Source organism: Pseudochaenichthys georgianus, chromosome 1 (genome assembly GCF_902827115.2).
Source record: "Pseudochaenichthys georgianus chromosome 1, fPseGeo1.2, whole genome shotgun sequence".
NCBI lineage: Eukaryota > Metazoa > Chordata > Actinopteri > Perciformes > Channichthyidae > Pseudochaenichthys > Pseudochaenichthys georgianus.
Window position 1 is genome coordinate 29,590,324 of NC_047503.1, and position 13,033 is coordinate 29,603,356.

At 44.9% G+C, this 13,033-nt stretch overlaps 1 protein-coding gene across 1 annotated transcript; it reads right to left on the reverse strand.

The window, feature by feature from the left end:
* On the reverse strand, nucleotides 1–12,869 carry tspan34a (tetraspanin 34a). Its single transcript, XM_034082503.2, has 8 exons — nucleotides 12,781–12,869; nucleotides 11,210–11,292; nucleotides 5,005–5,220; nucleotides 4,329–4,403; nucleotides 4,096–4,203; nucleotides 3,875–4,015; nucleotides 3,684–3,776; nucleotides 1–937 (listed from the first exon to the last, which is right to left on the reverse strand). The coding sequence occupies exons 2-8, from the start codon at nucleotides 11,264–11,266 to the stop codon at nucleotides 881–883; spliced, it is 747 nt and encodes a 248-aa protein (XP_033938394.1). The 5' UTR covers nucleotides 11,267–11,292; nucleotides 12,781–12,869; the 3' UTR covers nucleotides 1–880.
* Nucleotides 12,870–13,033: the final 164 nt, after the last annotated feature.

Sequence of the window (13,033 nt, forward strand, 5' to 3'; positions counted from 1 at the left end):
TGTAATAAAAATGTGAGATTGTGATATTTATTATTTCAATTATAAAGATACAAAAATGAATTCATTATAATACAGCTTGAATGTGAGGGACATAAACAACTGACGTGATTTGCATCCTTTCTGCCCTGTGCGTCATCACATATTACTACCCAGGGGCGGTTCTAGGGGGGGGGCAGTGCCCCCCTAACACTGACCTCTGACCCCCCTGTGGCCCCCCTAACAATGAAAAGTTTTTAGTTTTTTTTAAATGTATATTTTCTGGTACTCGGTTTGCCAAAAACCGCAGGATTTTGTTGCTGTAATGTGAGATTGTGCAGACACCCTTATGTAAAGTAGAGATGTAACTGTTCATTGCCTTTATTTTTATATAAATATGGTGTTAGTGCAAACATTGCACTATAACTTAAGCTGAAGCTAACAGTAATAACTATAAGATCTATCTGAAATAAATAAGTGTACTGAAACAAATACCAATAACTGTATTGCATTGTTTTCTTATGCGCAATTACTTCATACTGTCTAGTTCTCTTTTTCGTCCTGCATTTATTGTGCCCCCCTCAGAAAATAACTGGCCCCCCAGTGGCCCCCCCAGTCAAATTGGTCTAGAACCGCCACTGTTACTACCCATATGTATCAGCAGCACATACAACATTTGCGGAAAGCAGCCCTTCTTAAAACATAAATAAATCACAGTATGTAGTAAGAGATCCATTGACTTGGTCTTTTGACCTCAGAATAGTGCATGTAGAGCATTAAAAGTATGTCTGCCTGAGAATCTGTCTATTATAAATGAAATAGAAATGTTATACATAAATAACTGCTTGCAAGTTACATTTCTCAAACAATTACACTGTTGCCATCTCATCCCAAACAGGAAACATCATGCCTTGTTGCCAATCTGCTTGTAGAGAACCATGGAAACCACCATGGCAGCAATCTGTGAAGACAAATGTTTAACAATACATTATTGAGATACAGTGTAATAGATCTGTGATACCGGTTATTGACTACACTGTTTCTGAAAGAGTGATTGTTTGGCCTCAAAATGGGAACATAACATTCACATAGCATAACCTTCTAAGTTCATATTGTAAACATCCTTACAAGCAGTTGCTTATTTATACACCGAACAGTTACAGAAAAGCATTATCATTTATTTAGAGTTAGGTTTTAGATCACCTGATTAAATAAAGTTACCTTTGTTTGTGGACCCATTACTGTGGGGAATATCTTGGTCTTTAGCTGCTTAAAGAGCCTGTGACACGGTTTTCCCCCATCATCCAAACCCATCAATTTGAGTACATATTGTCCCGTTGAAAACCGTTACTGAACTGATTTTGGATATTTGTACTTTGATAACCATTAATCTGCCTTCAATGTTGACAATTTTCTGAATCTTCTCGCGGATTCTTCAAGTCCCGCCAAATGATGGGTGACGTCATTGCGGGCACAGCGCTCCAGCTGCACCGTCCAGGATCCCAGCATCTGCATGTAAACCTTTATATTTATATATATATACAGTCAGATGTAAACGCACGATGGTGCACACAGCAGCAAGCTCAGACAGCGATGACAGGTTAATGTTGAACGTGTCTGAGAGCTCATATGAGGCTGAAGGATCGGTTTATGTTGTATCTTCTAAGTTTAGGAATGAGGTGCGTCAATATGGGCGATCATATGGTCATGTAGCCAGTGGGACTGGGACTAAAAATCATCCCGGGACTCTCGACCGGCCCACTTCGGTACCGCTAGTAAGCTGTCAACGGGGGGAGTGGGGGATGTAAAATACAAATATAATGTATAATGTCTGTGTCTTTGACATTAGCGCTGCTAGCCACCTGTGCCCTGTACTACGAAGCCAGTTCAACAGACCCTGGATATGTTTGAGTAACAAACTAACAACAACAAACTAACAAACGAGATCTCGCTAAGCGGTCCTATGACGCTGGTTATCAACTCGGTAAATCAAGCCAGGGTTTCTCTCTCCAGCTGAGAGCGCGTTCACGTCTAAGACACGAGTGGATCTGACTTTAATTACATTTGTCTCGAGTGTTTCGTCAACATAATGTGTTAAATAATACTTCTGCATCCAGTCTGTGACACTGTGAGTGTTGCACGGCCAGATGAGGCTGGAGAAGCTGACTCAGATAAGGAAATATATGATATATTATGATATTATCTGATTGATGATGTAATATGAATGATAAGTGCGACACGTCGGCGTCTTCTCTGCATACGGCAGTTTACACTGTATTTTCTTTATCCTGTAATATGACTTGAGAGATTTAAATTCCGCACACTGAGTGGATCTCTTTTCTATAGACGCCGGAGGCGGACAGCGTCAGGTAAAATAAGTTATTTAGCCTTCTCAAACCTGAGCCTCACGCGCCGCCTATGGGGGATGTGCTAGTTACTTATCCGACCGGCCCACTTCGGTACCGGCCCATCGGGATTCGTCCCGATGGCCAGTCCGCCACTGCACCCAGCCCACGTAAACTGTCAACGGGGGGAGCCTCGCTGCGGGGAAACGGTGGACCTAGTGTCCCGATCGGAGTGGGAATAATAATAATAATCCGTGCATTTTATCTATTAATTTCCCCAACATTGTGGTAAAAAACCACACGTTTAATCCACGTTGTTGGTGGATTAAACTACAAAAAGCATCGGTTTGTTTTCTCATCAGTAAATGCAGACCGGCTCAAACAAACGATTTTTAATCATCATCCTCACTCATCATTTAATGTATCATATGTTCGCCGAATTGACATGAAAGCACTAATAAATGTAGTTTCATCCACTTGAGTTTATAACCACAAAAATAATCGATTTGTTTTTATATCACATCCGACGGGAGGAAATTCAGCAGCTCTCACTCCCGATTTTTAATCCTAATGTAATCATCATCTTCACCACGGTCATTTATGTTTATGTCGCCGAATTGACATGAAAGCACTGACAAATATGAATATACTGTAGTCAACTTCATTAAAACGTTCTTAACGTGCCTAAACTCAGTAATTCACCATTTCTACGCATGACACAACACACTTTGTCCGTGTTTGGCTCTCGAAGCGTTCCCGCATTGACGTCACTTCCGGCTTCCCCCAAAACTTCAAAATGAGTGAAGGAATTTCCCCGCGATGTTCGAAATTATTGATATTTAACGAAACGGTATCGCTTTTTCTTTTTTAAACTGACGGTTCGAGATTACTAGTAGCCCAATATTTCATTGCACAACAGTTGTTGGGATGGTGTCACAGGCTCTTTAATGCTCAACTTTGTTTAGCAGAGTTCCTGCATCAGGAAACATCACTATGCGAGAGTAAACCAAAGTAGTAAAGTCGCAACTGCCTAACAATGAGCTGAAACTCTCTTTAAAGTAGAGCAGAGTTGAGGTGCACACTCTTTTAAATAGTAAAAATGGCATTTTATAAATTGTTACAATAAAGTGGTTGACTATAGAATCTTTAAAGGTCATAATGCACCTACAGACAATTATTGTAACATATTATCATCATGCTTAGATAGACATATTCATGATGACATGACTCTTATAGAGAAAGTAAAACAATATTTCATTCAAATAGCAATCTATGACTGTTTCAACTACCAACTGGGGTTAAAGTATACATCACTCTTTACACTCTACACTCTATACATCACAGGCTATTTGATATTGATACCTCAAGAGCAGCAATTCCAAGAATCACAGCAACAATGATCACAGCATTTTCCTCTATCAGCTGCAGAAGCTTCTGGAAGCAGCCATCAATATTCTGAAAGAGAAACAAGTTCAGAGAAGGTAATGACTGACTTCATCATCACAATAAATGTGTTTTTGCTAACATGCATTAAGTTAAACTTAGTCTCGTACCGAACGTTCTGCTTCGAGTGTGTTGCACACGCCAACGGTGATGGTTTGGTTACAACATGTTTGTGGATAAAGATCCATTCCCAGCTCATTGAAAAGGGATCCTTCAAAATCTGTGTAGTTCTTGTATCCGCAGCATGTAAACTAGAACAAAAACACAAAGTGTTAATTCAAAAATCTTTACAAAGTCAATGCAATTGTCCTATCAATAAAATATACAGTACCTCCTCCATGGTGGCATCCCAAAGAGAAGTGAAGCCTTCAGTTCTTCCATACTGATTTCTGATGCTTTGTTTGACTTCACCTTCTAGGTGACCAAGGAGATCCTCGGCCTGAAAAGGACAGGTTGACAATCTTTGAACCTGATTTTTAGTACATTTAAGTTCTTAAATGATTTTAAAACTAAGTCTTGCTATTGGAAATTATTGTTAAGTAGCTCCTGTTAAGAGCCACTTACCAAATCATCGAAGACGAGCAGCACCACAGCTCCTGCGACCTCGACGAGGAAGAGAATCAGCACAATACTGAAGAACTGGATGGGGAGAAAACGATAAATAATACTGTAAAACTCTCCATGTAAAGCATTTAATTGCAGTGTTGTATTTCTATCAAGTCTGGACAAAGAAGGTAATGGAAAGACAACAAACAAAAAACTATTGCTCAAATATTTAACATCTTGAAAGCCACCTCCTTCATAACAGCGCTAAATGAGAAGGACATTTTATTGACTACTCTGGTGAAATAAACATCAAAGATTTCATCATTTACTGTTACCAGAATTCAAATTTGTGTTGATATATTTGGAATGCTCAGATAGTTAGTTCTCTCTGCCCACCCATAGTTTAAATCTGATGTTGTCTTTTCTCCCACTTGAAAACGCTGTAACCCTACTTGAACTCAGGTGGAAAGGCAAACGTTGACTGTTTGAGTTTACAGAGGGCCACAAATCTATGTGGGTTGTAAAAAGGTTTGACAAAAATATTTTACACCTGCAACAATGAAAACTGTGACAATATTTCAAGCAAGGAGAAAACCAGGCGGAAATAATCTTTCTACAAATGAAATGACACAAAGGTGTGCCTCTTTAACAAATGTCTTCCGTCCTACCAGTTGACCTATGACACATTGCTCACCGTCAGCAGCATACACCTGCTCTCCTTGACAGCTCCACAGCAGCCCAGGAAGCCGATCAGCAGCAGCACAGCACCCACGGCGATGAGCAGGTAGGCGACATTTGCCAGCTGGGATAAACCAGACGGAGCGCCATCCATGTCCTCCACTAACCCCAGCAGAGAACCACTGTCCACCTTCACCCACACTCCCACACCCAGGATGACTACACCTGCCAACTTTATGATGTGTGAAGAAAGAGGAGAGATGTAATAATCAGAATTTAAGAACATAGCATTTTAGTATGGAGAAACATTTGTAAAATGTAGAAAATATATAAAGTATAGTTTTAGCTATAGCTGCTGGAAGCATGGTAAAACTATAGGTTACTTACGTAACCCTAGGCCTCAGAGTAACATGAAGTGAGATGTCTCACTATGGGATGCGCCTCATCGCGGAGCAAACAGAAGCATCAATCTCATTACGCCAATCCTGATTGGCTGGTGATCTTGACGTCAACGTCAGGGGAAATCACCCCTATAAGTAGCCTGCGCCACGACGCATGCGTCATTCAAAATAAGCTCCTCTTCTCGCTTCACCATAGCAAGGAGGGCCGTCTGGTGAGACATCTCACTTCATGTTACTCTGAGCACTGGGTTTACGTAAGTAACCTATAGTTCTCATTCATAACACTCCGTTCGATGTCTCACTATGGGATATTGTAGCTCCCGTATTGCCAGACGAGCTTATCTCGAAGATCACCGATCAACCAGAATTTAACAGGTGGAGTCCCGACTCAACAAGGTGCCCAGCACTGCTCGGGCCACGCTTGGAGCGGAGACGTCTAGCCTGTAAAAGCGGACAAAAGTGAGCGGCGAGGACCAGCTTCCCGCTGCACAGATGTCTTGGATGGAAACACCCTTGAACAAATCCCAGGATGTAGCCAGGCCCCGAGTCGAGTGAGCCCGCAGACCCGAAGGTGCTTACAGATTCTGACTCGTATAGGCCAAAGCAATCGCCTCCACGATCCAGTGGGAGAGCCGTTGCTTAGTAACAGGCTTACCCTTGTGAGGTTTAGCCCAGGACACGAAGAGTTGGTCATTAAGACGAAGCTCTTTTGATCTGTCCATATATGTGTGTAAAGCCCGGACTGGACACAACAGATCCTGCTGCTGCTCCCCGGAGGAAACCAGCTGCGGAGGAAATGCCTCAATGTCGATTGGGGTACACGAACCAACCACCTTTGGTGTAAAGGCAGGGTTGGGTTTCAACAACACTCTTGTTTGCCCTGGGGCGAACTGAGTGCATGAGGGATGTACAGACAGTGCATGGATATCGCTGACCCGCTTGGCGGATGCCAGGGCCAGTAACAGCACTGTCTTGAGTGACAGATGTTTCATGTCAGCTCCTTCCAGGGGTTCAAATGGGGTCATTTTGAGCCCATTTAAAACCACTGCCAGGTCCCATAAGGGCACCAGCGACCTGGAGACTGTTACGATGTGTGAAGCAGGTAGGACCCAAATGCAGATTAACGTCAAATTCCTTTATTTCAAGGCTAAAATGACAATGACAGAACAGAACACTCACCGAGGACAAGCCAATACACAAGACGAACCGACAAAGACAGACAGAAAAACCAGAACTTAAATACACACAAGACTAATCACACAAACAAGACACAGGGGCCACAGGTGAACACAATCGGGTAATCAGACACACCAGGGAAACTAACGACAGGAGGAAAAACACAGGGAAAAGGACCAGACAATAACCCAGGAGGAAAACATGACAGAGAGAACAGCAAAAACACCCAAACCTAGACATAGAAATGTGACATGACATGAGAATCGTGACAGAGACAGGGAGGAGCCTGCGCGCTCCCTTCATAAAACGGCAAACCAAAGGATGTTGGCTAGCCGTCTTACCCTCAAAGCCCACATGGCATGCAGCAATAGCAGCCAGGTACACCCTGATCGTGGAGAAAGCTCTGTGTTTTTCGATCAAGTCCTGTAGAAATGATAAAATCACCCCGACAGGACATTGAAAAGAGATGTGTCCTTCTTGAAGGCACCACTCCTCAAACACCCTCCACTTACAGTCGTAAAGAGACCTGGTGGAGGAAGCTCTCGCACTCTGAATAGTTATCACCCTCTGAGGGAGTCCCACTGTATTCAGATTGTACCACTCACGGGTCAGGCCCATAGTGCCCCGCGCTCTGGGCGTGGGTAAAGGATCGCCCCCCCCGCCTGAGACAATCTGTCCCTGCGTGGTGGGGGCTGCCATGGCTGCCCGCACAACAGCTGATATATCTCCGCCAGCCCGTACATTGCGGGCTAGGGCGGAAACATCAGAGTAAGTGTGTGGCGTTGCTCCTTCACTCTGGCCAGAGTTGGGGGTAACAGAGCCAGGGGTGGGAACGCGTACAGAGGACCCGGAGGTCAATCGTGTACGAGTGTGTCCCCGCCTAACAGTGCGTTTAAATCGTGCATTAAAGAGAACAGCTGTCATTGAGCATTTTCTCCTTTTGAGAACAGACTTAATGCGGCTCCGCCATAACGCACCCACAGCGGACTCATGATCCTTGGATGAGGAGTCCAGTCTGCATAGAGTGGTGCACCTCTGGACAGTAATTCTGTCCCGAGGTGCATAACTCCCGGTACCTGTGTCGCTCTCAGAGAGAGGAGACGTCTGCCGCTCCAAGGGATCAGTTTGTGTGCCAGTGTGTGTGACTGGAGACAACGCAACCTCCCCTGGCGGTTCATACACGATATCGTGTTGTCTATCCTCACGAGGACATGATGTCCTCTGAGAGAAGGCAGGAAGCGTTTTAGATGGGGAACACCGCTAAAAGCTCCGGGTAGTTTACGTGTGCCCGCTGGAGGTCTCTGCTCTAGGGACCTCTCACCGGGCGACCTTCGTAAATACCCTATCAGCCTGTCTGACCTGCGTCCGTGGTGACCACCTTCCGTGAAAGGACAGCACCCGTAGGCGCGTCCCGCACTAGAAAAGTCGGGTGTAGTGCCACTACGCATTACATAATAACCAAAACTCTCCGCACGCCGTGGGTTTAGTTTTATTATGAGGCCCATTTTGAGTGGGTGCTTTACGAGGACATTTTTCCCCGTAATCTGACTGCGGCGGTGGTGCCCTTAAAGCCCCAGCCAGCACTGCGCATGCGCGTGGCGGTGGCTTCACGGACCCGTCAATAATCCGCCTCTTGAGAGATGCCGTAGCTGCTCTCAAAAGGGGAAGAATTGGCGGGCTGTCCTTTACAGCTCTAGCCGGCACTGTGCATGCGCGTGACGGTGGAGCCTTCACAGACCCGTTTATTATCCGCCTTTTGAGAGAGGCCGTAGCTGCTCTCAGAAGGGGATTTATAGTTAACGGACAGTTTATTGTTTTTCTTTTCATTTTTTTGAGCTGCGCCCTTGGCCGAAGCCTGGATGCGTCAGCGGAAAATGGTTTATTTAAACAACAAAGATGTGACATGTGTTTTATGCGGACTTGAGGATGACGTTGAGGCATCTCTCAAGGCAGCGGGGACACGTTTAGAGCCGGGGAAAGAACTTCCAGCTCTGTCACAGAGGGGAGAAGGATGGGCTGTCAGACCGCTCGCTTCTTCTTCCTCTACTGCTGGCCGAAATTCTGGGTTGGCTGCGCCTGGAACCGGAGATTTTCTAGGCCAACTCGCCCTCGTCTCCTGCCTGGGCTGGGGACTCGGGGCGGGCTGCGACCTCTGCTGTCCTGGTACTTTAAACCTATCAGGGTTCGGTGCAGCGTGGGCGAAGGGCCGCAGTTGCGAAGGCAGCGGCTGGACCCTTCGAGGGAGACAGAGGTGGAGGGCCTCGTCTTCCTTCTTTTTCGACTCGCACTTCCTCTGCATGGAAGCGAGAGCGGAGCCGAAAATCCCCTCGGGAACGATGGGCATGTCAAGCAAATCTTCCTTTTCCCGGTCTGGGAGGTTGGTGAGGTTGAGCCATCTAGCTCTTTCCTGCACCACCATGATCCCCATTACCTTGCCCGTGGCCTGGACGGCGCAGCGTTGGACACGGAGACAAATGTCTGTGACCGCGGCTATCTCGTCCAGAGTGGCCGGTCCAGGATTGCTCGACAGATCCTCACAGAGCTCCGCTTGGTACGCGGTTAGCATCGAGGAAACGTTCAGAGCCCTGGCGGACAATGCTGCGGCTCTGTAGGCCCGTTCAGTCATGGTCGACTGGAATCGGTCCGTTTTTGCTGGCAGTGTGGGGTTCCTGCTTGGTGACGGGCCCATCCTCGGTAGGAGGTGGGCTGCCACCAGCGGTTCCATAGGCGGTATGCGGAGCAGGCCGAGCCTCTCCATACCGTCACAGTCAAGGGAGGAGGCACCCTGGATTGGGGCCTTGTTGCTAAAGGGCCGGTCTCTCCACGAGACCGACACCTCATCCAACATCTCCGGGAAGACCGGAAGGAGCTGCCTCTTCGTCCTCGTTGTTTGGGGAAAATGTTTCCCCTCGTAACGGGACCTGGAGGTCTCCTTGGCCATTTCGGGCCACGGCATGTCTAGCCTGGACACAGCGCGCTGACACACGGCCTGCAGGTCCATGCTTAGACAGGGCAAAGCTGGTGTGCTATCGCCCGGGAGAGTAGCCATCGCTCCCGGCTTTGCAGCCTGAGCCGATGACATGAAGATGTCGCCTTCCTGCTCATCCGAGTCAGACAGGAGGAACTCAGAGGTATCCTCTTCGTCCTCCATGTAGTCTAACTCTAGGACATCTTCCGCGGGTGAAACCATGGTGAGGTCCAGCCGGGAGCCCCAGCTTGGTAAAGCGTGGGACCCCGTTCCCGCGTCTCTTGCCGCCACCGGATCTCGGCCTGATATGGTGCGGGATTCCGGTTCTGCGGCTGCCGCTGTCGATGAGCCCCAGACCGACCCAGTGAGGGGCTCCATCTCTGCGGCGGACGCCCCCGTGTCTTGATTGCCAGCCGGCAAACCAGTGGACATGAGGGGGTCCTGTCCCGACAGGCTAGCTTGTTGTGCTAACCTTCGGCGGAGGCTCTTCATGGTGAAGCGGGCACAATGCCCGCACGAGCCGGGGTTGTCAATGGCCTCCTGGGCGTGTTCCAGCCCGAGGCAGGATGAACAGATCTGGTGTGAGTCTGTGCCTGACACTTTCAACCCGCAGCCGCAGAGCCGAGCCTCCGAGTTCCTGACTCCTCTGGTGTGAGGGAGAGAGGCGCCCATCTTATACGCTGCGTGGCGTGAAGAGGACCCGCTCGTAACAGGTACGTCGAGAAAAAATTGTTCCCAACCTGTCTTTAATCCGAAGAAAAAGGACAGTGTGGGTCTTTTTTCTCAAAGAATATTACCTGGTGTGGTAATATCCTTTTAATCCTTTTTCTCCTTCGTGGAAGAAAAAAGTAAAAAATCCGTCCTCGCTACCGTGGTGAGGGAAAAAACAAGCTAGCAGCAGGTGTGTTGCTGGCTTGAACAATCAAAACCTTACCTTAATTCCTGAGGAAGAATGGCGAGGTTGATTATAATACTAACTGGTGTGTTAGTACTATACTATTCTGCGAGGCAGAATAGGGTAGCTGGCTGACGCCCGTCGACCGAAAATTAGCTTTTGGTTCAGTCTGTGGACTGTTAAGCTAGCCCGGCTACCATTAGAGATGTGCTCTGAAGCGAGAAGAGGTGTTTGAATGACGCATGCGTCGTGGCGCAGGCTACTTATAGGGGGTGATTTCCCCTGACGTTGACGTCAAGATCACCAGCCAATCAGGATTGGCGTAATGAGATTGATGCTTCTGTTTGCTCCGCGATGAGGCGCATCCCATAGTGAGACATCGAACGGAGTGTTATGAATGAGAACAGCAACAGCAGCTGTTCAACAGCAACAACATCCAACATTACATTTTTAGTTTAGTCGATACAGAAAAGTAATGTAAAAAACACAACTTGCTGGGTGGGTTAAAAGCTCGACTATTTATTGTATTTCCCAAAATGTAAAACTATTCCTTTCAGCTATCACTGACTTTTTGAAGTAGGCTACACAGCAAATGTTTTTCAGGTTTTGCAGTACAAAGTCACTTTTTTATAAAAAGTTAATATTCATGAAACATTATTATTAGGAATATTATTATTCTATCATGTCGGCTCTCTAGTCTATTTTCTTCTGAGACCAGGCCAACATAAAATAGAGCGAAACAGCAGAAGACCAAAACGATTTTACATTTTTTACAACTTACAAAGATGCCACCATTGAAGATGAACATCATCATTTTGAGAAAGCCGGAGCAACACATCTTGGCGCTTTTTTTTCTTTTTCACACTGTAAAAAAAAAGAGAATACAAAAAGTTTGTTAGTTTAACTAATAACTAATTGGTCACACTTCCTTATTTCTCTTGCAGGGGAATTGTGCACAACTCTGCATTTTGCTTCTCATAGAAAAATCAATGATGTGGGGGGATGGCTTACAACACAAGCAAGCACCAACATGGGTCAAACGACATTTGCTTTGGTTATACATTAACCAAAGTAACTGGCAGGACAACATGAAGGGGTTTCTTCTTTAAATGTTGCAAGTTTGTCATGCTGACGTAATAGGTTTCGGTTGATAGATACGTTCCGCATTCATATCCATACTTAATTGTTTTTATTAAGCCTTGACTGTTATTAAAAAGATCACACATTTAAGTCACATGATCAGGTACAGAGGAAGCACATTTTCTTCAGTTCTTCCAGCTCTGAAGTTTTATACTCTCATTGTAAACCAGTTTTACACTGTGTCACTCTCTGTCCATTATACAATCACTCAATATCTATATCAGCGGAGACTAAAACTGTCTTTTCTTCCATGTTAAATGTGTTCACTTAGTAGTATGAGTATAGAGTATGTCATTAGTTAAATGAACACGTTTAAAAGGGGCCAATTAAGTTATGAAGAGGTTGTCATATTATGGTTTCAATTAATCAAATGTCCTCATAATTGGTGAATGGTATAAGTGTATTGCTTCTAACTACAAGTATCAGACAAAACATAAAAGACACACCTATGCCCCCAACATTGCAACAGTTTGTTTCCTGTATATGAGAAATTAGCTGTTTTATAGCCTTTGATAATTGTTTCCTTATTGCAGCTATGACAATACAATTCAGTAGGAAAACACTTGCCAACTGTTACATTGATTTCAAGTGGCCATAAAATGCTTTCATAACTCCAGCATAATCACATGTTTGTTTGAGGCAGAAGAAAACAGGACAGATAACAGTTTTTAACACAACTTGAAAAGTCAGAGAACATTTCCTACATCGGTTCTGTTACTATAAATGTAGCTGTTAAATGTTCTGGTTTCCTCTGCTGTCAAGTGTCAGGGTTCAGTTTTTTATATTGACTGTTGAAGATAGTTGACCATACTTGTTAATTTAAGCCTGTTCGTATTTATAATGTAGTGGTACAATATAAATACGAACAGACTATTGCAATTATAACACTACAGTAGTGTAATTATTACAATCGACCCCATTTAAATGATACTTTAATAAAATAGCGATACTCAGACAGCAGATCACCAACTACCTCACTTTGTAAAGTAAACCTTTGATTACAAGAACCTCCATTATCAATAGAAAAAAGTGTGTGTCATTCATCATCTCTTTATTTTATGAATTAGATAATAAGTTCTCATTGTTAAAATCATACTGGTTCACATCATAAGTTATCTTGCTGTATTTTTAGGTGGGTTGAAATTAAGATAAGTTGTCAATCATGTAGTTGCATATTTGAATTGATAGTATGAAAAATAATTAAGCCTATACCTGTGCAGTTCTGTCTGTCCGTTGAGGTCTGATCAACCAGGAGTGTCTGCTCAACAAGCCTTTCACAGCCCCTTTTATCTCCTCACAGGTTTCAGACACAAACACACAGTAAAAAAAAAAAGTTCATGCCCCACACGTCACAGACTTTGCTTATGGGGTAAGCCACATTTCCTGGTGATCAAAGTCCCTTCAAAAACCAGGAACTTATAAACAAATTATATTGATATCCATAAAGTTTCTGAAATTCAACACA

Excerpts from the sequence above, each read along its gene's own strand:
- tspan34a (XM_034082503.2), bottom strand. The coding sequence starts at position 11,266 with ATGTGTTGCTCCGGCTTTCTCAAAATGATGATGTTCATCTTCAATGGT. Across the intron at positions 4,016-4,095 it reads GGGATGCCACCATGGAGGAG|TTTACATGCTGCGGATACAA; the intron begins GTACTGTATATT and ends TTTTTGTTCTAG. Across the intron at positions 938-3,683 it reads TTGGAATTGCTGCTCTTGAG|ATTGCTGCCATGGTGGTTTC; the intron begins GTATCAATATCA and ends TTGTCTTCACAG.